The 23,305-nt window shown below is 38.0% G+C and overlaps 2 protein-coding genes across 6 annotated transcripts in view; one reads left to right on the top strand and one right to left on the bottom strand.

The window, feature by feature from the left end:
• Positions 1–1,472: 1,472 nt before the first annotated feature.
• Positions 1,473–19,317, bottom strand: APIP (APAF1 interacting protein). Of its 2 annotated transcripts, none has more exons than XM_027641766.1 (8): positions 19,186–19,317; positions 14,068–14,168; positions 11,084–11,132; positions 9,646–9,763; positions 8,450–8,585; positions 5,753–5,920; positions 5,103–5,225; positions 1,473–3,869 (listed from the first exon to the last, which is right to left on the bottom strand). In XM_027641766.1, exons 1-7 carry the CDS (start codon positions 19,213–19,215, stop codon positions 5,126–5,128), a joined length of 702 nt encoding a protein of 233 aa, XP_027497567.1. In that variant the 5' UTR covers positions 19,216–19,317; the 3' UTR covers positions 1,473–3,869; positions 5,103–5,125. The 2 variants fall into 2 exon arrangements, with proteins under 2 accessions (XP_027497567.1, XP_027497568.1); XM_027641767.1 differs by lacking the exon at positions 19,186–19,317 and adding an exon at positions 18,633–18,792.
• A 228-nt stretch (positions 19,318–19,545) lies between these two features.
• The window catches only part of PDHX (pyruvate dehydrogenase complex component X), a 36,916-nt gene continuing 33,156 nt past the window's right edge, over positions 19,546–23,305 (top strand). Inside the window, exon 1 of one of the 4 annotated variants that reach the window (XM_027641760.1) lies at positions 19,546–19,696. In XM_027641760.1, the coding sequence (XP_027497561.1) occupies positions 19,561–19,696 (136 nt within the window). In that variant the 5' untranslated portion in view covers positions 19,546–19,560. Of the gene's footprint in view, positions 19,697–19,971; positions 19,994–20,207; positions 20,242–20,600; positions 20,659–23,305 lie in introns of those variants that run through there. The other 3 variants (XM_027641765.1, XM_027641763.1, XM_027641762.1) reach the window with 3 other exon arrangements.

The following is a 23,305-nucleotide window of genomic DNA, read 5'->3' as shown; positions in this document are numbered from 1 at the left end:
TACTAAGCACCTAACTTTCCAGTGGGATTTAGGGTAGTATCTGATTCATTCAAGCTCTTTTGAAATTCCCATCAAAGTGAACTGTTCAAGGCATGACCTTAAGGTAACACTTGGATCAGCCACAAAATCTAGACTCCAGCTCTTTGTTTTAAACGTAAGACCTATTCTTTCTTCTATATCCAGTGTATTCTGTTTGTAATTACCAGAAATTACCATCAGAGAAATCGGAGCTAATGTGAGGCTCATTAAAGAGCAAGAATTTATGTTTAACTATTTTAAAAAATTCTTGTTGATCTGGTTTCTGAAGATTAAACCTGTAATTTTATCTGTCATAGATGAGAGAAACTTGCTAGTACAATAGCACAGTATCTTAAAAGTAAAAAAAAACAACACACATATGTAAGTATATATAGAGAGAATGTTTGTAAATGCTATTCGGACTACGTGAATTTCCACGATTCCCCATTAGATCCCACCTAGACAAACCTGCTCAGTCCATTTTCTGTACTGAGCACTAGCCAGTCACTAGTTTTCTTCTGACTGTTCTAGCAAAATCTAGTAGATGCTAGATTAAGTCTTGAGACCATAGAAAAGATTAAAAATTTAATATTTGGAAATGCTTTTGATTTCAATAGATTAAAATCCTAAGAAACAGACAATGGTTGTGGTTACACTCGAGGTTTCACCTCCAAAATAATTTTGCAATGGTGCACTCAGTATGCTGAACCCCTAGCACACAAATTTAGCAGAAACATGACCCTGTGCTAATGATGTCAACCAAAAAATAGTGAGATTTATCATCTTATTTACATAGTAAAACCTTGGGCAGACCAGGATAAATGCCTGACAGCTCTTTTCCAGATTCAGGGACTTAGAAATTTGCTCTTTTAAAAATCATGTTGGGTAGTATTCTTCTGGAGTAATAGCTTTTAACATGAAGCTGGCTTGAAATTAAGCCAAATATACAGATCCACCGACTTCTATGAAAGCTTTAAAGAGCTGGTAGCAAAGCGCAGTCACAGGCACCTCCACACACTCTGCTACAAAAGTCTCTCAGCTCAGAGGGCTCTGGGTCTGTAAGGCACAACTTAAATTTCACTTAACAAGTAGGCAAAGAAAACAAAAACAAAGCCTGCACGGGTTCACCTCTCCTTAGAACAAAACCTAAATGAAAGTCCAAAGCGACTTGAAAAATGAAGCATTCTCCTAATTTCCTTATTGCTTACAAATCTCTAGAGATAACTCTCTTCCATAGGAATGCCTAAACTTGTATCTGCTCAGAGCTTTTTTAACAATTTTGAAATTAGGAAGGATTAATATCAAACTGGGTATTTTCTTCTGCTGCTTGATAAAATAGTAATCCATTTAACGTGCTCCAGGGATTTTTTTGCCAATTTGCCATCTCCTGTAAAACAGTAAGAAATTGTTGCAAACCTATTTGCCCAAAAAGCATAGCAAAAAACAACCTAGAAGAAGGCTACTAATGTATTTGTATTGTTCCATTAGACAGTGAGCTTTTTTAATGTTAATTTTTAAATTACAATTTCAGAGATAAAGCAAATAGGATGCCAGCTGTTCAGCCACTACAGCTTTCACTACAGAACATATATTGGCATCATAACTGCTTACTCTAAGTTACGAGTTCTATCTCTTAATGTTTCAAGATGCTGTATTCTGCAGTTTTATTTCCTTCTTGGAAAGCAAACAGGATGTTTGGTAGGAAGTTACTTTTATTGAGAAATGTTGGAACTTAGCTTTTTGGATGAGCCACTTGAAATGGGAATTATGTCATTTTGACATAAGCCTATCTGGTGATACTAAACCTAGATAATCGGCTCAATGGAGATCAAGCTTTTCCTGCAAACGTATAAAAATATCTAGCTGGCTTATTAGCCCACAGTTCACATCAGAAAATGATATACACTTAAAAATTATGTGAGCTTAGAAGTTTTAAATCACATGATCGATTTTCCTATTTTTGTTCTACATAATTGGATCTGAACCGGAGGAGCTTTCTGAACACTCCAGGAAACCGTAATCATTTCACAAGTTTATGAGCCACCAAAGCTGTAAAGGCACTAATTTCTTTGATGAGACTTCACATGAGAAGAGTGCATTTAGCTTAGTTCTATATCACTGAATGGGACTCCAAACATCTTGGAATCCTATATGACAAAACTTCTTGACTACTATAGAAATTGGATGTTTTACACAAATTTTAGAAAGGCTACAGAGTGGCAAATTGGAGCTGGATGAGAAAGTGAATATTTGTAATTAACATGACCCTAGAGGAATATATTTGGCAAAAAAACCTTTCCTCATGAATGTTCTTTTATAGTTTGTCATTATACAAGCAAAACAAACCAATACTAAGTGTAAATATACTGCTTTATACGTTCTTTATACTTACAGAACATTAGTGTTATGGAATTATACAATTATATATTATACTATTCTGAAAGCATCATCAGAATACCACAGGAATTTACTTTTTGCAGAAATCAGGCAGTTCAAATATTTACCACTGACAAACAAGTGCCTAATACTGAAAAAATGTATTGATAAGTATACAATCTGCAATAAGGTAGTGATAACCACTATTTCACAATAACCAAGGTCACCCCCCCCCCATAAGGCTCAAAGATTGCACACTGCAGGTACAGCACTATGTATAGTAGGGAAAGACAAACATGTCCAACATTTCCAAGACATTGAACTTAACTGTCATCTCCATGAAAAGGGGAAAGTGTTGTCTGCCCTCTCCAGTATCAGCCATCTCATCTTTTGCCCTGGCTCTGGATCTCTTTGAACCCACCTTTGACTTGATTCAACATTTTACCAGTGCCTTATTAGGAAACAATTTAGTAATTTTCTATCCCCCACTCCCACAGTAGTTTCCTTTTAGGTTGAAGATTTAATTAACCTCATGGAAGCTCAAAGAAGTGCCAGAGATGATGTAGGGGAAAGTGGCAGGAATGCAAGGCCCCTAGCAGGGAACACGGTCAGTCAGTGTCTCAATTCGCCCTTGGGAATAAAGTCTCAACGCTCAATCAGAGAAGGTCACTCAAGGCTTACACTCAAGGCCACTGGGGAGCCACTGCAGAAGATCTTGAAAGACACTGTGTCATAAATATGCAATACAATGTTTTAATGAGCACTTTGATTAAATCTACCTTAGGGGGGCTAAACAGAGGTCATAAAAAGCTGTCTTAAAGTTGCAATAAACAAAATCTTACTCAAAGTGAAGGAATGTAAAGATGTAAAAACCAGACAAGACCCAGAGCAGTCTTTCAGTAATAACTACAAAATACACACCATAAAATTATGTGTTTCCTACTCATTATAATGACAATTAGGAGAATTTAAAAATACATATGCTACAGGTTTAATTAAAAAAAACCCCACCTATGAACATGGCATGAAGGAATCACAGTTCAAACAATGCTTTAAACTTTATTAACTTCTAATTAAGGGGTTGTCCTCACTTTTTTCCTGAAGAATAAAAGCTACTATAACTTTTGGAAATGGAGAGTTATAACAACTTAAATGATGTAGATTTACAGCAGGATCAGCCAATGCAGACTGTTGAAATATCCATTTTTAAGGTACACAAACAAAATGTCATGTTAGTTCTCCATAGTTGTTCAAAATCTTTTTTATGCAACTCAATTTTCAGTCCTCCTACTGTAGCACTTGACAGGATTCATAAATAGCAATTCAGTTGTTTTGAAGTCTCCTTTTCTTCTTGGATGCGTTGAACAGTCAAAACTGCCTGCTGGCATCTGTCAATCCCCTGAGTATAACAGCACCCCCTTCTGGCTTCAACAGCATGAGCTGAAATCTGGAACTCACATCACCATGTAAGAAACCTGTACAGGAGAAACAAAGTAAAAGTGAAAATATTCTAAAACTAGGTATTCAGTCATAATAAATAGGCAAAGGAACATTAATGCCACTACGTTAGCCCAACCTATTCAATTGTAGGGGTTGAGGTGTAATTTTAGAATGGTTCTCATGGGCCATGAGGTAGTTCTGTGCAGGTGTGGCAGCCAGCATGTCTTTATCACTGTATGCAGTGGCAGCACTCCAAATGTCTGCTAACACAGAGACTCACTGACAGGAAGCCTCCTGTCCAGCTGCTTCGTCCTCCAGTGTGGGCATAAAGGTTAATGATCCAAGTCCCTGTCTGTTCTGGGCTCATGCAGCCTGAGCAACCATGCGTCATTTCTTCTGATGAAAACGTGGTGGGTGCAGTGAATTATCTGATAGGACAACTCTGCAACAAGTTAGCCTATCCTGTTTAATTACACCACCACTTTGGCCAAGAAGTCCTTTTATAATCTCTGTACTGGAATCTTTTAACTTGCTTACGTTTTCAGGAAGAGGTGTCTCAAACTGAAGTGTTATGCTACCACTGTGTTTTGCCATACCACGCTGTACATTGCTTTTGTGAGAACTGTTTCAGCGATCCTTCATGTTATCTGTGTTATCTATGTGCTTTTACTTTGAACAATTTCTTATGAAAACTTTCAAAACCGATCATTGCTACACTAGAAAACAGAAAGTCAAGGTAATTCACTGCACGAGGTAAACAGGTGACAGTAACCAGTGAAACTCTAACTGCAACCAGCCAAGTCTGCTGAAGGAAAAAATCAAATCCACAAAAACCTCCAACCAATCCACCATACAAGTAACACCAGGGATGGACTGATATCAAACCTGATGCTGCAAGCTGAAGAACAACTGTGGGTGTTCAGGTGTCTCTGTATAGATTATTTTACTACGCTGGGGTATTCTTAGTCCACTGCTTTTACTGGTAACGCTTGATACTGTTTTGTTTTAAAAAGCAGTTGCACTCCATGCTGTAAATAGGTGCTAAATATGGACAGAACATACTTGACTATTAATACATATATTTTTTTTGTTGCATTGTATGGAAAAGGAGCATTATTTCAGGCATAGATATGATTGCAGTGGTAACAAAGCAGACTGGGGGAAGATGAGCAATACTAAAGTTTCCCGAGTGGGAAAGAAAACTGAAGTGATGGTGTCATCTGTAGTCCCTCCCTCCAAACAGATCATCTTTACAGATAAATTCACACCTGAATATAAATGTTGTTGACATTTACAAGATCCCATTTTCTCCGGCTGGATGTTTTGAAGGATCCAGCCCATGCTGCTTCATCTGCACTGCGATATCAAACAAGTAATCATAACACTCACACCTAATATCAATAAGGAAAAAAAGTGAAATGTTAGTAAGGCTCAAGTCTCACCATGTTTTATGAAAACTAGTATTTTCCTTCCTTAAGCTTTATATCACCAATGCAATAGTTTGAATGGACAGCTCTATTACTGTTACTTCCAACACTGTGGTATGGAAAGCGCCCAGCATTTTTGTTGCATTTCTATCAGCAGATGAAGTAAATTCCAAAACTTGTACTAGGGAAGACTACACAAACAGTATTGGCAGGTGTCATAGAAAAGCAGGGATTGTCTGCAGGTTTCATATGAGGAAGGACTTGTCCATACGAAAGGAAAATGTTGGCAACCTTATTAGCCAACACTGATATGAAAGAAAAAGCAAGCATTGGAATTATGGATGAACCCACTCCCAAAAGCTCCCCATACATGCAGTGAGGCCTCAATGTTCTAAATCATTGTCAATGGGTTGAAAATACACATGACATTAAGTTCACTAAGGTTTTGAGGTATAGTAGCAAAAGACAGCATGTTGCTAAATTGTACTCACATCGTTTTGGCTTTTTCCCATGTTCCTCCCCACACGTAAACACCATGACGTCTGACCAATACAGCACAGGAGTCTGGGTATTTTTCCATTGCACGTGCCATTCTTTCCTTGAGATCCTTCTCTTCTGGTGTATTTTCAATAATGGGAACCACTAGTGTATCATCATATCTGAAAGAAAAATGAATGTTCATGTATTTAAAAAAACCTTGTGCTTGGATCTAAGAAGTTTTCCCTAAGAAAGAGATTCTCCCTTTACTGTGTAAAGATGTTAATAAATTTTCAGCACTAATGATATCTTCTCTTCTGAGTCATGCTGTAACATAAGAATTCTCAGGAACATCTCTCACTCCCAAACACATACTATGCTGGCAATACCTGAGCTACACTTGAGGCACAAAAAGAAAATAACACTTTAATCTATTAGGTGTAGCTGTTTATTCACATATCACTTTGTAGTTGGGTCTCTTTACAACTTTTTCAAACTCTCCATCCTGTATTGGCATCATCTACAAGCTTTACCTCAGATTAAATTATTTAAAAGAATCATATCATGAAGAAGGAAATGAAGCTGTTTGCTGGAGAGCAGAAAAAAATTAATTCAGGTAGTCCAAAAAGCCCCTGGAAGATTGTCCTTCTAAGGCATATAAATAGAAAGTAGAGTCAACACATGAAAAATAAATTCTCTGTGATGGAGTCATTGGTGGGCTACATGTGATCTTAAGAGAGCCTCAGAACCCCAGTTCCAAAGACAAGATTATGCATGTTACTCAGTGGAACTTGCCTAAGAGTTTCTTCTGAAGGAGGACTGGGATATTTGGCATTGTCTGAACCTTAATTAACACTGGCAGAAACTTGTTTAAATAGTTTTAATAAGTCCCCACTTCAGGTTCAGGTTTATCATTGAGATCACTTAGATATTTCATGAGTGGATGCTAGTAGTACTTACTTTTATAAAACACAGAAAGAAAGCAATGGTAAAAAAACCCAAAGCAACAGCTTGTACTTCAAATCAAATATTCAGAAAATTAAAGTCTTATCCCTTACAGTTTTCAATGCTGATACTTTCTCAAGGAAGCTATAAAAATAGTGAATGAAAAAAATTAAGTGGCATTTGCAGTTTGACTCACCATATACTGATCACCAAAACTAGATTTGAGGCCAAATGAGCTAATGGATTGGCTTCCTAGGTTCTGCTTTCTACGTGAGCTTGGATGTGGGTATAAATAATATAACTGATCCCTAATGATAACCATAAGCTTTTTATCAAAAACTAGTATCTATAAAATGTCAAGAAGACTCTGAATGAGCTAAATACTTTAGTTTTATGGAAATATAAGCAGCCTACATTTAGTCAAAACTTAATTTAAGATACTTTGTCATAGTCTGGATTTTCAAAGCTTTTTACTACTGATCTAATTCTCCTTCTACAGAAGTTGAAGGGAAAATTACTCTGGCATCACTGGAGTCGTATTTAGGCAAAAAAAATACTTCTGATTATCATATCTGTAGCGTTTTCGTGGATAGCTTCCAATTAGAAACAACATACCTTCAATCCCTTTCTTGAAAGGTTCCATTTTCTACTATCAAATTTCTTTGGAATTCAATGGGGACCCTTGTGTGAGGCAAGACAGTGGAATTGCTCTAGTATGGATAAATATGTGGTTATGAACCATATAATCTGAAGCTTTGATTTCTTCAGTTTTTCTGGTGATACCAGACAACTTGGAGATATGGAACCTGATAAATATTATGTCTCCTGACTAAAATATGATGTCTCCTGACTAATATTTAGCAATATTTGAGAGTTCAAAATGCATATCCAAAATAGAAAATTGATGTAGATGTTTTTAAAACTAGTGTTGTTAGAAAATTCAATACAAGGGATTGTATTTTGCCACATTAAAAATGCACATGCTAATGCTAACAAGAAGGTAAAGGTTGGCAAGTTAACCAAAATGGAACAAAATATGCTTGGGCATAAAATCACATACAGCTTTCTCCCTTGCCAAAGGGCAATAGTTAGATACAAAAATTAACATCAAAAAGTGGAAAGAATTTAACATTTCAATTTCTCATCTACTTGTCACATGTTATATAAATGTTGTTTGCAGATCCCAATTCAACACTCTGTGGGTGGAGACCTCAAAACAAGCCATCACACATAATTTGGAATAACTCAGCACTTACCTCAGAGCTCATCCTTGAAAAGTAATAACATTATCTTTAATGAGCTGTTTATTCTGAATTCTCTTTCAAACTCTGTCAAGTAAAATCTGAAATCTTCTACTCTCTTAACATGCCCTAAACTAGCACAGGCAGTGATATGTGAAGTCCACCCAAATGTAGATTTCACATGCTATCAATGCAACCTAATGTTGGTTGGCTCCAGTTTCAGCTTAACACTGTATAGATGTGTCAACATCTCAGGATGTGGCTCTTTATTTGGTTTGTTGCTGTAGCTCAACAGACCACAGTAGCCTTGACATTACAAGATTTTATCTCAGATCTCTTCCACAGGCTTGAGACCTTACAGAAAGCCAATGACTCATTTATTCCAGAGGTCTTTTTACTTCTTATTCCTAACATTTTATATTACACACTTTAATGCACATAACTTGAATTACTCATCATCTATTTGTATTGTTGAAAACAAATGATCAAATATCATGCCTCTTTTCTTAAAATACAGAGAAGTACCTGTAATAGCCTCCTGAAGTACACTTCTGGATTCCTTTTATCATCTCCTGATGGGTAATACGGAACTCAGTCCCTGGGTAAAGAAGGGTAGCCATAACAGCAGCCTTGGAATGAGTATGGATCACTGCACCTGCCCCTAAGAACACAAAAACAAGAAAAAAAAATTTAGAATTAATTTAAAAATGCATCTATTAGAAAAATTTTGTTCACATATTTCCTTTGATTGGGTCTCTAAGCAAATGGTAATCTACTGCATTAGAGGAAAAAATATACAGCAACCTAAATGAAGATATGAGATCATTACTTACCTATAAAGGATAATTATGGATTGTCTTAGGACACTAGTGTTAACTTTTAGTTAGTGACAAATTCCAGGAGACAAACTACTTGTACAAATTCAAGGAGAAACACTACTTGTACATTTCTTTACATACTGCAATGACTGAAACACACTATTTATTTTATCAGAGGTCTGAGATTTTAAAGAATTCCCAAACTTATTTGTGAAACGAAAGTTTAGAGACTTTTACTTAGTTTTTATGCCTTCTTCAATTATCTACTGACTCTCTGAAAAAACATTTGTCATTACCTTACTGTGTCATGATGCAAAAAATGGGCAGACAATAATTATAATCTACTTATAAAGTTGCAGTGTTGCCATTCCTCAGGTACACATGTAAGCTTCTTGTGCAGGAAGACTAGAAGAGACTTCCTAAATCCTTTCTAAAACAACAGATGTAAATCTTACACAACATCAAAAGCTCACTATTACTGTCCACCTGCAAGAGAAAAGTTTCATACCTTTTTCACCTATTCATAATTCATAATTGTTAATCTCACCCAATGGATGCAACGGGATCTAAACCATAGTTGCTGAACAGGCAAAACTACTGGTTTAAAACTGCTGTAAATCCCCCCACAACCTACCAATATACTGCACTAAAAATTAGTGATGATGATCAGAGGAATAGCTACACAAGAAGATAAAACTGTAAATTGTAAATGACACTGACAGGATGTTACTATGGATTCTCTTTCATTGTATATATATATCTATGCAAATCAATTTATTTTACAGTATCATGTTTATTCCATTGTAACTTCTATGTATAAAAATATGGTACTGAATATCAATTTTGTGGATGTACATTTACAGTGTTTCAGACATGGATGAACTGAAAACATTTGCTACATACCTCTCATAGTGTAGGCGTTCATAAAGAGAGGTGTGCACTGGCTTTTCTTTAGCTTCTTGTGCAGTGGAGGACCACTGATGTCCTGCTCATTCATGTCACAAACAAACATATCTTCTGGCTGTAAGAATGAAGAAACTATTTTGACCTGTGATGACTTGAATAGCTTTGTTTTCCTTCTAGGGAAACAAATACATATGCACCGTATATTTAATATAGAATGTGATTTTAACTTTATAAAAGTGTTGGAATGTACCACATTTATTCCAGTTTCTAGTAGTACTTAATGACATTGTGTAATGGGAATTAATTTTAGGTACTCTTTATTAAGAGGGATGCCAAGCAGGTATTTGTAAAACTACAATTTTCTCAGAAAGGAGACAGCCTGTACCTAAATAACACAAAATAAATCAAAAGGAAAAGTAGTAACCGATTTAAAAAAAAAAAAGAAATGTAGATGTACTTTTCCTTCCCCACTTAAAGAATCAACAAAGGACACAAATTAAACTTACAAATAATCTATTCGACTTGTAGAACTACTTCTTTTAAACCTTGCTTTTAGTAGCTTTACATGAATGGTACCTTTGCATCAATTAGATACTCCTAATAGTACAAAGAATTGTCCAGGGCAGTAATAAAACTTTCTTTTTTAATGTTATTTTAACAGTCAGCAGAAAATACAGTTGCAAGAGATTTCCTCACTCACTGCACTCAAGCCACTGCTACTGATAGCACAGAAGAGACCATCATGGTTATCTTATGTACCTCTGCCTGCCTTACTTGTTCACATCCCCAAACAATGCTGCTAAACCCCATGTTTCTATCAGTGAAGGGATTCCTTTTACTCCTCATAGTATTTATCCTCAGATCTATGAAATGATAAATCCTTTCCCACATATTATGCTATTCTGGGGGAGTTCCTGCTGTCATCAAATAGTTACCATTTACCATTCTCCCCTTCACTTACATTTTGGGTTTTTTTTTGTAAAAGAGACAGACAAGGTCACCTTTTCATGTGGAGAGCCCAAATATTTACTGAGACTATCAAGAAAAATATTTGTAATCACTCAAATGAAAATAAACAGTAATGAGGTGTTAATGCTTCTTTATGTATGTGCCAGAGTAACTTGAAACTGTGGCCAGACAGCTATAAAGATACTCAAGCTTGACAAAAAATAAAGCTGCACTTGAGTTCAAATCCCACACAGTTTTGTGCTTATTTAAAGCAAAGAGATCTTCAAGACTAATATACACTGGCCACTGAAACACATACTGGCTTGCTATGGTAGTGGAGTCCTGGGAGACATCATCAGTTGTTTCAATAAGGTAGTCAACAGTGCAACAAGTTTCCAACTTTACATAAGAAAAAGTGAAACTCTAACCAAAGGCACTTTCCTGTATCTCAGGATGAGCTTTGAGGTAAAAGTACAGCCTAACGTACCTGTATTCTTTCCTTTTGGACTCCTGAAGGAGCGATGTAGATTTCATTCCTGTGAAAAGTTGCAGACGGGGAAAATCAGTAAACACAGCTGAACAATGACTTTCCAACTGCACAGGTATTAGAGCCCTTAAACCTTGAAAAGGAAATAGCAAATCTAGCCCCTAAGAACTTTCTTGCTCCTTCTATACATTGACATGTAGATGGTCATCAAAATAGAGTCAAATTGTAGAAGGGTCTATAAAATCTTTAACTTGCAGGGGTACAAAATCCTACTTTCACTTTTGTAAGAGGAAGTAGGAAGTGCAACCTTGTTTTTCCTACCCAAAGCCTCTCCCTTCAATAATTCAAATTCTAATTCCCAGAATTCAGAATAAAAATTAAATGAGAAATTGCAAGCAGATACTGATCCGTGACAAAGCAAGTCACAAAACTACTACTAAAAAATCCACAGACTACCTATAAACAGTAATAATTATCTGTAGCATTCTTCAGTATAAATACTTTACTTTTTAACTGTGCAGTTTAGGTTTTTTGTGCAGCTATATATCTATTTGTATTGATAAAGATAACACTGATACAATGAAATTAAATGAAATTCAAGTAGAAGTGCATCACTTCTTGCAAGGTCTACATGAACGAAAACTACAAAAATTGATTTAAATTAAAATTATTTTAAGATGGTGCCTGAATTATTCTCCTTATTAGCAAAAAACCCCCAACTAGATTATCTCTCTCAATTGTAATCACTATTTGGCTTCAATAGTCACAGTGTAAATTCAGGAGCATAGAGACATCTAGTGAATAATTAGTCAAGTTACAGATACATTTCCTACAGACAATGAGAAGTTTGTATTCCTGGACAAGAGCAATGGAGCTGGTGAAGGGTCTGGATCACAAGTCTTATGAGGAGAGGCTGAGGGAGCTGCAGTTGTTTAGACTGGAGAAGAGGAGGCTCAGGGGAGACCTCATCACTCTCTACAACTACCTGAAAGGAGGTTGTAGCCAGGTGGGGGTCAGACTCTTCTCCCAGGTAACAAGTAACAGGAGAATTGGAAATGGCCTCAAGTAGCACCAGGGGAGGTTTAGATTTCATATTAGGAAAAGTTTCTTCACTGAAAGGGTTATCAAGCATTGGAACAGGCTGCCCAGGGGAGCAGTTGGCTCACCATCTCTGGAAGTGTTCAAAACACTTTAGGCATGGTGATTAGGGATGTGTTTTAGTGGTGAACTTGGCAGTGGCAGGTTTATGTGGACTCGAGGATCTTAATGGTCTGTATCAACTTAAACAATTCTGTGATTTTAACTCTTCCAAAAATAAAAACTCTTAAGATGATGTATATCCATAGGGGTAAAATATCTGTGAAGTACATAAAAATGTAGCTTTATCATATTTGTAATTTTTAACATTCATGAATTAACACTGCCAACATTGCATTAATTTAGTCCTTTGCATGAGCAAGATGACTGAGAGAGCAACATATGGGGAAATCAAGTGGTGATTCAGTTACCAATGAAAGACATGCAGGTTTTTTTTAAAAAACAGACTTTTTTCTTTTTAACCAGAAAGGGAAACTCTAACGATGAAACACATCCTTCAAAATACAAGATATCTGACAATGAATTTTAGATCCATTTTTTAGTATGTTAACCCACGTCCAAAGTGGTATTTTTTTTTCTGAATAGTTGATATGAACATGAGTGATGCTGATTAGGATTAGCTGGTAAAATCAGTTGTTGTATTTGAATCAAATTGTAATTGTTCACTATTTCCTATGTAACAATTCTAAGGTAGTCTGATCTCTGCCTTATAGCTACTCATTTTGAAACAAAGCTACTGCTACTGTAGATATAAAGCAGTATAGCACACACACATAACTATTCCTAGACCATGTACAATATTGATATCAACTAAAACATGTATTTATATAGGTGTAGTCTGAGCAACCAAGTAACAGAACTGCTGAGGAAAACTATACTACTATGTTAGTGAATTCTCTGATAATGCCATTTGTCTTGCCACAACCAACATGAGATGCACTGAAATTACAAAGAAAATAGGCTACATTTAGCTACTGATGACAAATTAGTGCTAGAAAGATCTTTCCATAGATAGTTTTGAAAACAAAAAATAACCCTCTTATCATTGCTCACATTATTATTACTGCTCTTGCTTTGCTGGCAAAAATCAAGCAGGGAGGTGAAATGACCTGCACAAAGTCCAAACGGTACAAATATTTGCATTTAGAATCTTTTCTTCCCATATATAAATATATTTGAATAGCAATGGCTGTGCATGCATGCATGCAAGTGTATATCAGAAAATGAGAAGTCAGACACTCTCAAGTTAGTATCACAACCCCGTGACTGGGGACAGAATTGCAGGCTCTGTGTAAGGCATTTTGCAGAATGAGAACTTTTTTTAGTGGCCACTGAGAGGAGCCCTGTCTCCACAAAAGCTTGGAAATTATGAATTTGGGGAGACAAGCAAATTAAAACACAAAGCAGTGCTTCTTAGCAGCAGATTCACACCAAAAATTGTTGCTATTACCTCAGTAGAATAGTAATCTCCTGCTTAAAGGAAACTACTTGCCTGCAAAAGGTCTAGGGAGAGACTGATCTCAATTAACCACAGGCATTTGAAAGCCTTGTGCCTGGTGTAACCCACTCTAAATTCCATAGTCAGCGAAATGAAAAAGAGGGAATGCATTGTGCTTTGAAGACAATTCATCTACCTTAAACAAAGATAGGAAAAGGACAGAAAAAAGTCCTTCTCTTTAGTTGTCTCTCTCCATTGAAGGGATTTCAGTGATTAATCCAGACTAGTCAGCTCCCTTCTATATGGTTAAATTTGACAGATTGTTCATTTCCCCCTCCACTTTCTTGCTCACTCCTGACTTTCATGGAACTGAAATGCCCTCACCAACTACTAAACACAGCCAGCCCCTCTCTAACCATCACATTGTTTCTCTTTCATCATTACTTACCCATGTTTCAAGCTGATTCCTCCACCAGTTCCTGTTACCCAGCCTAAATCATAAAACAGTCTACAAAGCTCTGGGATAAGATTCCTTGGATGTAACTTATCCTAAAAATAAATTAAAGAAATAAATGAAAAAACATCAGATACGCCACAAACCTAAGAATTTAAATTCTGAAACTGAGTTTAAAGGAGTAGGACTTTCGTACTGCCGTACAACAGTCTAATTTATGTTTTCTGTGAATTTATTTTGCTTGATTTACAAATTTCAGCAGAACAGATTTTATTAGTTGTTGTGCATTTTTAAACAGCAGTCAAAAATAGCATAGAAAATATAGGCACATTATTTTGTGAACTTCACATTCCTACATTTTTACAATATGAGGTTACTTCACATGCAGTTTAGCCAGAAGGTAAATTGCATTATTTTAACATTTCTTTCAGAAGGAAAAAAAAGTTCTTAATTTTTCCATATTCCATTGTTTATTACATCAATGAGTAAATCTGTATCTATATATTAACCAAAGGTATCTGTAGTGTCAGAGATTCATTTATAGTTAATTTAAACCAGAACCAAGCCAAAACTATTTATTGGAAATCCTAAACATGATTCTGCACTGAACATATACAGCTAAGAAGGCTGTTCCTCACAGGTAGTGGTCTTTAATAAGTGAGTACTACACTGGAAAACAAAAAAATTTGAATATTGGAATCATTTACATGAGAAATGTAACCAGTAATTGCAGAGGAAGTTGTGAGATGCTACTTTAATCCATTCTGCGTGCTTGAATTTATGCATTTACATATTGTCTTGAGTATTTCTTTTAGCTTATGTGAGAGAATAAAAAGCAAAATCTTTCCCCATTTACCAGTGTAAAAATAAAAATCATATGTGCTTTCACAAAGATCCTGATATGACTGAACCCATCAACCAGGAAATTAAAAGTAGAGAAACAGAAAAGTATATTTATGTCAATTTATCTCCCAGGGATGGGGTAATATTTCCACCTACACTACCTCAGTAACACTTTTTTTCTTGTATGGGTTTCATGTGAACTGGGATTCAGTTCAGATGCTATTCCTGCCTCCTCTGACTTCCTTTCTATTATTGAAAGTATCTTTTAATATATTAAAAAAATTATAATTTTACTCATTTGAAGCAATAGAAACAAGACTCTAACCAGCAATCCTGGAAACTCAGGAAGAAATCAAGAACCACGAACTGAACTCTCATCAGTTCACATTACCTGAAACAATTAGGACAGCAGATAAAAGCGCACATGAAGGAAAAAAGACCCCAGGCCAAATAAGCAAACACCTAAACAGTGAAAAAAACCCACCTGAGATCCTCCCCATTCACACAACTGAAAATGAAACCACTACTTTCCAGCTCTTTGTCGTTGAAAATAATAAGATAAATGAAGTTTACTCTGACTAGTAAAACATTTTTTCAAATACTAATGACTCTGAAATGTACTGTGAACTGAAAACATTAATGCATGTGTCATATGTTTACAAATATAAAGCAAGCACATAGTATGTGTAAACTATGAGTCCCTGTTTTGTTGTTCTGATTTATTTATACAGAATTGATGGCTGTACATAATTTTTATCTATTCACCTGTCTCAAAACTGAGTCCCACGGTATCTTGTGTCGACTCTTATTCAAAATTACATCCTCTGTATTTCATTTTTATTTCTAGCCTACATAATACACTGGTATTTTTTCACTTCGAAGAAAAATTATGTCTCTTCTATTTTTGACAGGTTTATACTGCTATTATTAATTAAATGTACACAGCCATAACAAAACCTAGATTATAACACTCCTATAGTTGTTAGATATTTTCCCTGTTTGATGAATCTAGACATTTACTGCAAAATTCATATCCATGGAAGAACATAATTGCTTTTCACCACTTATTAAAAAGAATTTCTAGAAGTTCAGAAATTCCTCTCATCAAGAATAAACATAATCAAGAAATTTTTACTATTTTTCTGTAGATTTCCAGGATTACAAATCAATTTACAGAGTTTAACAGCATTTTTCCAGGATAGGTAGATGCTGATGATAACCATACACTATCTAAATAAAAATATTACTGTATTTCATATCTAAAATTACTGATAATAAAAATGACAGTACTTCCCATAACTACAAAAATGGTTCTTGCTCTAATGAGCCTGGGAGTGAACACATGGGAAAGCAGTTGGCAACTCAACAGGATTATTCTTTGTCAAATCTCAGTTGGAAGTACTTTAAAATTTGATTTATAAGTTGAAGTACAGGTGCCACTGGTTATGTCTTCCTTCCTATCTCTCAGTCAGAATCTGGCCCAGTAGTTTTCTGGTACAGCTAACATGAACAGTTTAGTTCTCTGTTGCTATGCAGTTGTCACCTTAGCCTAAATTTATACATGCTGTTAGGCATGAAGAAAAACTCCAAGAACTTCCATGAACTAAACCAAGTGACTAATTTTTAAAAGCATTAAATATTATGTAGAAAACAAATTTGCTGGTAAACTTCTGAATAGAAACTTAGTGGAAGTATTCACTGAAAATTTTCAGCAGTCAAATCTAAAAAAATTATTGTATTCTACAAGCCTGTGGTTGCTCACGGAAAAATATTTTTTTCCTATTCTATTCAAATCACTGTACCTAATATCATTTCAAAACCCAAGCAAAACAAACCCACTCTCCCAACCCAAAACCCCAGAAAACAATATGGATCTAATGGAATGAAAATGAAGGCGGTCCCAGGCTGCTTGTGGAACAAATTTGTAAAGGTTTTGGGGATAATTTGCAAAAGGTGTAAAACTGAACTACAATGTGGATATTTTTAGAGATTGTAGTAAATAAAAATAAACAGTGCCTGAACTAAGTATCCCCCATTTAGAAATTGCTGAGAAATCATGTATTTTCCTCAGAAATAAGCATAGACTGCACAGATGAAATCACACCACTGATACATCATATTGACGGGTAGTAAACCATGATGAGGTTTCCTAGAATAGCCATGAAGTGGTAAGTCTGATGTGGTAAAACAGATCTGTGTTAGGCTGTACACATGAAGGGAGAAAAGTACAACGAATAAGCTGGTAGATATCTGTTTAAAATCTGTCTTCAGCACAGAAATGGATCAAATAAATCAAAATAGCAAAAATAATGTCATGAGACTTTAAAAAAAATTATTTTCTACAACACCTTCAGCACCACACAGTGCAAAAGGGAGGGTATTTTTAGGTGAGAAACAAAATAATTCTAATGAAGAGACAGGAAAGCAATGTGGTGAGAATTCCTCCTCCGCTTAAAAGCTTTGGACTGTCAGTTTTGTAGCAACTACAAACCTCCCACTGAAACTGATCATTTATGGCCTTTTCAAATTTTTTTATTGCAGTAACTAGAAGATTCAATAGTTTTTTAAAATGACAAATGATTAGCTGCTCTACCGCCCACCTTAGTCATTTATGCCCATGAAAGGATGTTTCCAAGACAAACGTTATTTTAGCAGCAAGAATCCACATTAGAGGGGAGTATTTTGTCAATACCCACAAAAGAGAGGGGACAAAAGCAAAAGAAAAAGCAGCACAGCAAAACTGGCAGGCAGTTGGTTAGTTGGTACCAGTATCTTTACTGAAATAGTTAGAAAAAAGTGCTGCTGTCACTGCTGTCCCCCATCACTCCAATGCCCCAGTGACTCTAAGTTGAATGCTGAGTGATTCTTGAGGGTCTAAAGGCTGTAAGAATCAAGCAAAGGGGAACTGGGATTTTGTGACACCTCAAGACTGTCTCCTGGCCCACAGAACCACAGCAAGCTGAGGCTTTGCCTAATGCAGTCCCTCTGAACAGACAGAACACCTGCACACTGCTGCAGCTGCTGGAGGAAAATGCTTCCAGTTGGTGTTGGACTTGCAGAACGAGACGAGGGGAGGCACAGGTGCAAGAGCACAGCAGTGGTTCTGAGGCAGGAGACAGGGAAGGTGAATTAATGGAGATGGCAGCCTGGGGCAAGTTTGACAAGGTTTGGAGCGTTCTACTTTAACCTCATCTTTACAACCTCCAACGATAGCGAGTCACAGGATCCTCAGGCAACCCATTTAACTGTTCCAGGTTAGAAATATTTTCCTAATGCCTACCCTAAACCTTGCTTGATGAAACTTGAATCTGTCCTCTCTTACCTAACAAGTTATATACATAAAAAAGAGGATCTTCCCTTTCATATCTCTAACAACATTTTACATATTAAGACAACAACCCCATTTGCCCCTCATTTTATATTATGACCAAGGAGATTCCTTCCCTCATTCCTGACAGGCACATTACCCAGTCTGCTGATTACCCCATGTCCCTGCTGAGAGAGACCTGTATGAACCTCAGCAACCCAGAGAGGTATTTTGAGCCCCATCCAGGTCATGTTTCATGTGCTCCAGCACAGTGTTTGGTTCGTCTGATGATGCACAGTACTGCCAACTCACCTTCTGGTTGTGATGATGTATAAAACCCCAATCAAAAACAAAAAACATCACCCAAACAGAAAAAAATCACAGAACAAACTTAAAAAACCCCAGTTAACATAAAAAGGGCCACAAGTCCTGTAGCTGCAGACAAACTGACAGCTGGCAATGTTTTGGGAACTGCAGGGAATTTCCTAATATCTTGATAGAGAATCACAGAACTCTTAGGGTTTGAAGGGGTCTCTAGAGATCATCCAGTCCAATCCCCCCGCCAAGGCAGAGTCACCTGGAGCAGGTGACACAGGAACGTGTCCACGTGGCTTTGGAATGTGTCCAGAGAGGGAGACTCCACGACTTCCCTGTTCCAGTGCTCTGCCACCCTCAACGTCAGGAAGTTCTTCCTCATGTTGAGGTGGAAGTTCTTGCATTTTACTTCATGCCCATTACTCCTCGAATACTGGAGGCCGAGCACGCTCAGCTCCTGCCGGCTGCATTGCCCGCTGGCCGCCGGGGCGCTGCCGGCTCACAGTCAGCTTGTCACCCACCAACACTCCCAGGTCCTCTCTAACAATTAGCAACTACGAAGGCACAGGCTAATTACGGTGTTTCCACGGGCAGCCCCGGCACCCGCGGTCGCTCCCCGGACCACAGGGGGACCCCTGCCCCGGTACCTGCTCCGAGTCTCCCGCCGCGGCGGCCATGGCGCGGGGTCCTCGCTCGGGGGCCTCTTGCGGGCGCCGCGGGGCGCCTGCGGATCGCCGGACATCCCCTGACCGCAGGCACCGACCTGGACTGGGGGGGATGGAGGGGCCGGACGGCAGCAGTGACCGGGGGAGGTGCGAGGGCGGGCGGGGCCCGGCTGTCCCTGCGTTTGGCGTTTGCTTGTGCCCGGGGCAATAGGGGCGCTTGGTGCCGCGGGCGGGGCGGGCGGGGGCGGTGAAGCCGTTGCTTCTCAGGGCTGAGGCGGCGGCACCGCAGGCTGCGGGTGGGACGGGTTCTTTCTGCTCAGGCAGGGAGAGGGGCAGCCCCGGGGCGGGAGCGGAAAGATGGCGGCGTCCCTGCGGCTGAGCGGGGAGCGGGCGCTGCGGCTGCTCCGGGCCGGGCGGGCGGCGCTGGGCGCGGGGCTCCCCGTCGCCGGACGAGTGGGATGGAGGCACCTGCACGGCACCCCGGAGCTGCTGGGTGAGTGACAGGCCGCCGTGATGGCTGCCCTGCTGCAGATGTGCCTGCGGCGGGGAGTGAGGAGTGAGGGCGGGTTGTTGCGGTGGATTGACCTTGGCTGGATGTCTGGCACCCACCGCAGCCGCGCTGTTACTGCCTCCGCATCTGGACGGGGGAGAGAGGGTATAAGAGAAGGTTCATGCGTTGGTAAGGGCAGTGGGAGGTCACTCAGCCACTGCTGCCGTGTGCAGAACAGACACGACTCGGGGATAGTAATTGGATTTATTACCAGTCGAAATCAGAGCAGGATAATGGAAAGTAAAGCAAATCTTAAAAACACTTTTCTCCTAGCACTCCCTCCCACCCCCAGCGGTGCAGGAAGACGGGAATGGGGGTTACGGTCAGTCCATCCCGGGTTGTTCCTGGCGCTGCTCCGGTAGAGGAGTCGGAGTCCTTCCCCTGCTCCAGCCTAGGGTCCCTCCCACGGGAGGCAGTTCGTCCTGAACTGGGCAAGAAGTGAAGGCTGTGCGAGGGCAGGGAGCTATGAATGCCCGGTGTTGCCCGGTGTGTGTTGGGGTTAGAGGCCGCTGATGCTGGGCAGAAACTGAGCAGCAGTGATGGGGAGGTGGATGAGATGGGTTTGTTTGGCAGGGTGCTCTTTGGTTTGGTCTCCGGTGGCACTGCAAGTGCATTAGGATGCCTATGGGCTGAAAGGAGAAATTGCAGAGAGAAGTGAGAATTAGTAAAGGTAAAAACACCTGAAGGAGTTGGAATTCAGAGAGGAAAATGGAGTGATGGGAGATTAGGCCTTCAAATATGAAAATGTTCTCTTCTGGACAAGGAGAAAAGTTCTTACCATGGAAAATAGAGGAGTGTTTTCTAGGGGTTAAGTATAGCTAAGCACTGAAAAAAAGAGACTTTTTGGTGGTTTTTTGGGTTCATGTTTGGAGATTCCACCACACTTCTGTCCTCTTACTTTTCAGGTAATGTTTCAACTAATTAGAGAAGGGCATGGAATGTGTATTTTATGTAATTATTTTTTCCTTTTTTTATTTTTTTATTTAACAGAGAAGTGGATTTTGTATTTATTAATTGCATGTCTAGCATACATTCCCACATAGGAATCAAGGTGTGAGGTTATGACAACAACTTTTCAAGATGCATTTTTCAGGAGTTTTGTTGCAGAATTATCAGGCAGATCATCTATTGACCTTCCATATTTTCCTCTGTCTCTGAGAGACGTGGGAAGAGTTTTGGATGCTGAAATGAAATGTAATCTTTCGCTACTTGATCTGTAAGTTACAAGTTGTAAAACATTTAAACAATAACCAGGTGCATTGTTATGAGGTCCTGGTGTGATGCTGAGCGTGAACTCTTTGGGTTTTAAGTGCACTTTTAAAGAAATAAGCTTGTGTAATAAAACTCAGTAGTAGTTCAGAGACTTTTTAATGACTGTGGTTTAGATCTCAGTATTCCCTTCTTTCCAGCACTCATTGCTTTTGCAGCTTTGCAGTATGAAAACCTTTTCCTTTTGCAAAACCTGCTGTGTGTGATATAGGGAAGTCTATCCCTTTCGTGAAATGAGTGTTACTTATTTTCAAATTTTATTAGAAAAAATTTGCTTCTTTCTTCATATAATATGTTTGTCTTTTTGCCCAATGCAGGATTACCTACCTTGAAATTATTGTTAACTCTTTAGAGACCTCTTGTCTGCAGTCCTCCCACGCAATCTTTGTGGTAACTGTATTTTATATCCAGTTGGAGTTAAATTTCTAAATTAGATATGGAAATGAGTGAAACCTTTTTTACTTTCTTACGGTAAGCTTTTGTGTTTTAAGGTGGATATATCACTCCTTTAACTCATTCAGTCTTTCCTCTCTGAACCCTTCTAATATTCCTTACAGCTTTTCAAGGTGGTACATATCTTGGTGACATTGTCTTTCTTAAATGTTTATTGTGGCCTCTCAAATGAAAACAAAGACAAAACTCATGTTTTCTCTGGTAAACTACAGCTCTTCTGGACATAAAACTCACTCTTGGTTCCTAGTTTGAGAATTTAAAGTTAAGTCAGTTTTATTTTAGCACTAGTTTTATTTTTTTCTCTTTTCTGTTTCTGAAAATACCATCATTTGAAGTATTGGCTCATATGGATCTAGTTTGCTTGTGTTACTTTAGTTTTTTGTTTCTCTCTGTGTTTCTATCCTTGTCTATGGTGCTGGTAGAGGAAAAGTTGTCTTGCATAATTAAAACAATTAATTCAAAATGGAATTCCTAGTTTGTTGGTCATAGGGAAGGAAGAAAAATAGAAAATAGAAAAAAAATAGAAAATAGAAAAAATAGAATGACCTCTTTATGTTAGAGGTCTGTCAATTTTTCGTTTGTTTTTAATGTATCTTAGTCTTAGAATTGGTGTCAAGTTGGAGTAAATGTTTCAGTTATTGACTACAGAGTATGAATTAGGAGGTTATGAAATACCTGTCTGTGGGGCACATTAAAGCATTTCTCTTCAGTTCACTGCAGGCTTTTTTGGTATGAAAATGCTGTAGTTGGTTCCATATAAAAAGAGGACAAGAAGAGGTAATAAAACTGTGTTACACTGTGTAAGTTTAAATAGAAAATTCCCTGTCATTGGGATTCTTAGATTGTAATTTATAGGAAATTATAGAGGTCTACTGGTCTGTTCTTCTCTTAAAGCCCTGCTCTTCTCACTGTTTGATATACAGCCTAAATATGCATTGAATCCCTTCATGGAGAAGGTGGAAAGCTGAGGAAGGATGAAGGAAAGAATTTTTTTGAGTTACCATTTTATTTGTCTGAATTCCCATTTAGTAGAGGTTTTGCAGTTTTTATGTAGTGTCAAGTGGGTTTATTCTGTGTGGCATGATTTTGTTTTAGTGGGACTTAGTAATAAGTAGTTAAGTGCCCAGGAAGATTGTTAACAGCTGTACTGGCTATTAAAGATGTAGTCAGAGACCTTCTAGGTCAGTTTGAGTTCTGCTTCTCCATTACAGTTACCAGTCCTGCTGTAGGGCACAATAGTAGAGAAAGTGGCAGTTTCTCATTTTCAGACTTGACATGTGCCTTAACTTTTTTTTTTTTAATTCCCCCTTCTGCTTTGTATCCTTTTTTTTTTTTACTTTTTTAATGGGTACTTGCTGCTGAATCTTCTCTCCTGACTTGATCAAAGGACCAGAATGGATTGTATGTTTTGTGGTAGTTGTTCATAACGTTGAAGGGAAAATGTTGCAGTTGCACAAATTTATTGCTCAGTTTTGTACTTATGCCAAAGTATGAAGCATGTTCTGGGAAATGGATCGAGTGGCTCTTCGTGGAAGTGAAACATGTAAACCACCGTGTTTAAAAATTAATTTTTTCCTCGTTAAAAATGTGGATAATTTCCACTTTTTTTTCTGGGAATTCTATCTACTAGTTCTCAGTAGTCCTAGATATTTGTGGGATATGACTTCAAAATAATGTTTTGATTGTCAAAGTTAGACTTGTCGAGTTAGACCAATGAAACTGAGAACACTTCTTTGCATCCTGTAATGTATTCTTTTTCTGCTTGCTGTTATCTGTTAATACTCTTTATGAGTAAATACGTATAGTGTAAAGCCAATTGTTAACTTGTAA

The sequence above is a fragment of the Corapipo altera genome, unplaced genomic scaffold (genome assembly GCF_003945725.1).
Source record: "Corapipo altera isolate COAL_440 unplaced genomic scaffold, ASM394572v1 23b, whole genome shotgun sequence".
Lineage (NCBI taxonomy): Eukaryota > Metazoa > Chordata > Aves > Passeriformes > Pipridae > Corapipo > Corapipo altera.
Note: the sequence above shows the minus strand (reverse complement) of the source record. Positions and strands in the feature narration are given on the sequence as shown.

Coding starts and splice junctions, on each gene's coding strand:
- APIP (XM_027641766.1), bottom strand. CDS start 19,215: ATGGCCGCCGCGGCGGGAGACTCGGAGCAG. Junction 14,169..19,185: donor CGGCGGGAGACTCGGAGCAG/GTACCGGGGCAG, acceptor ATTTATTTTTAG/GATAAGTTACATCCAAGGAA. Junction 9,764..11,083: donor TCCAAAAGGAAAGAATACAG/GTACGTTAGGCT, acceptor TCATTCTTACAG/CCAGAAGATATGTTTGTTTG.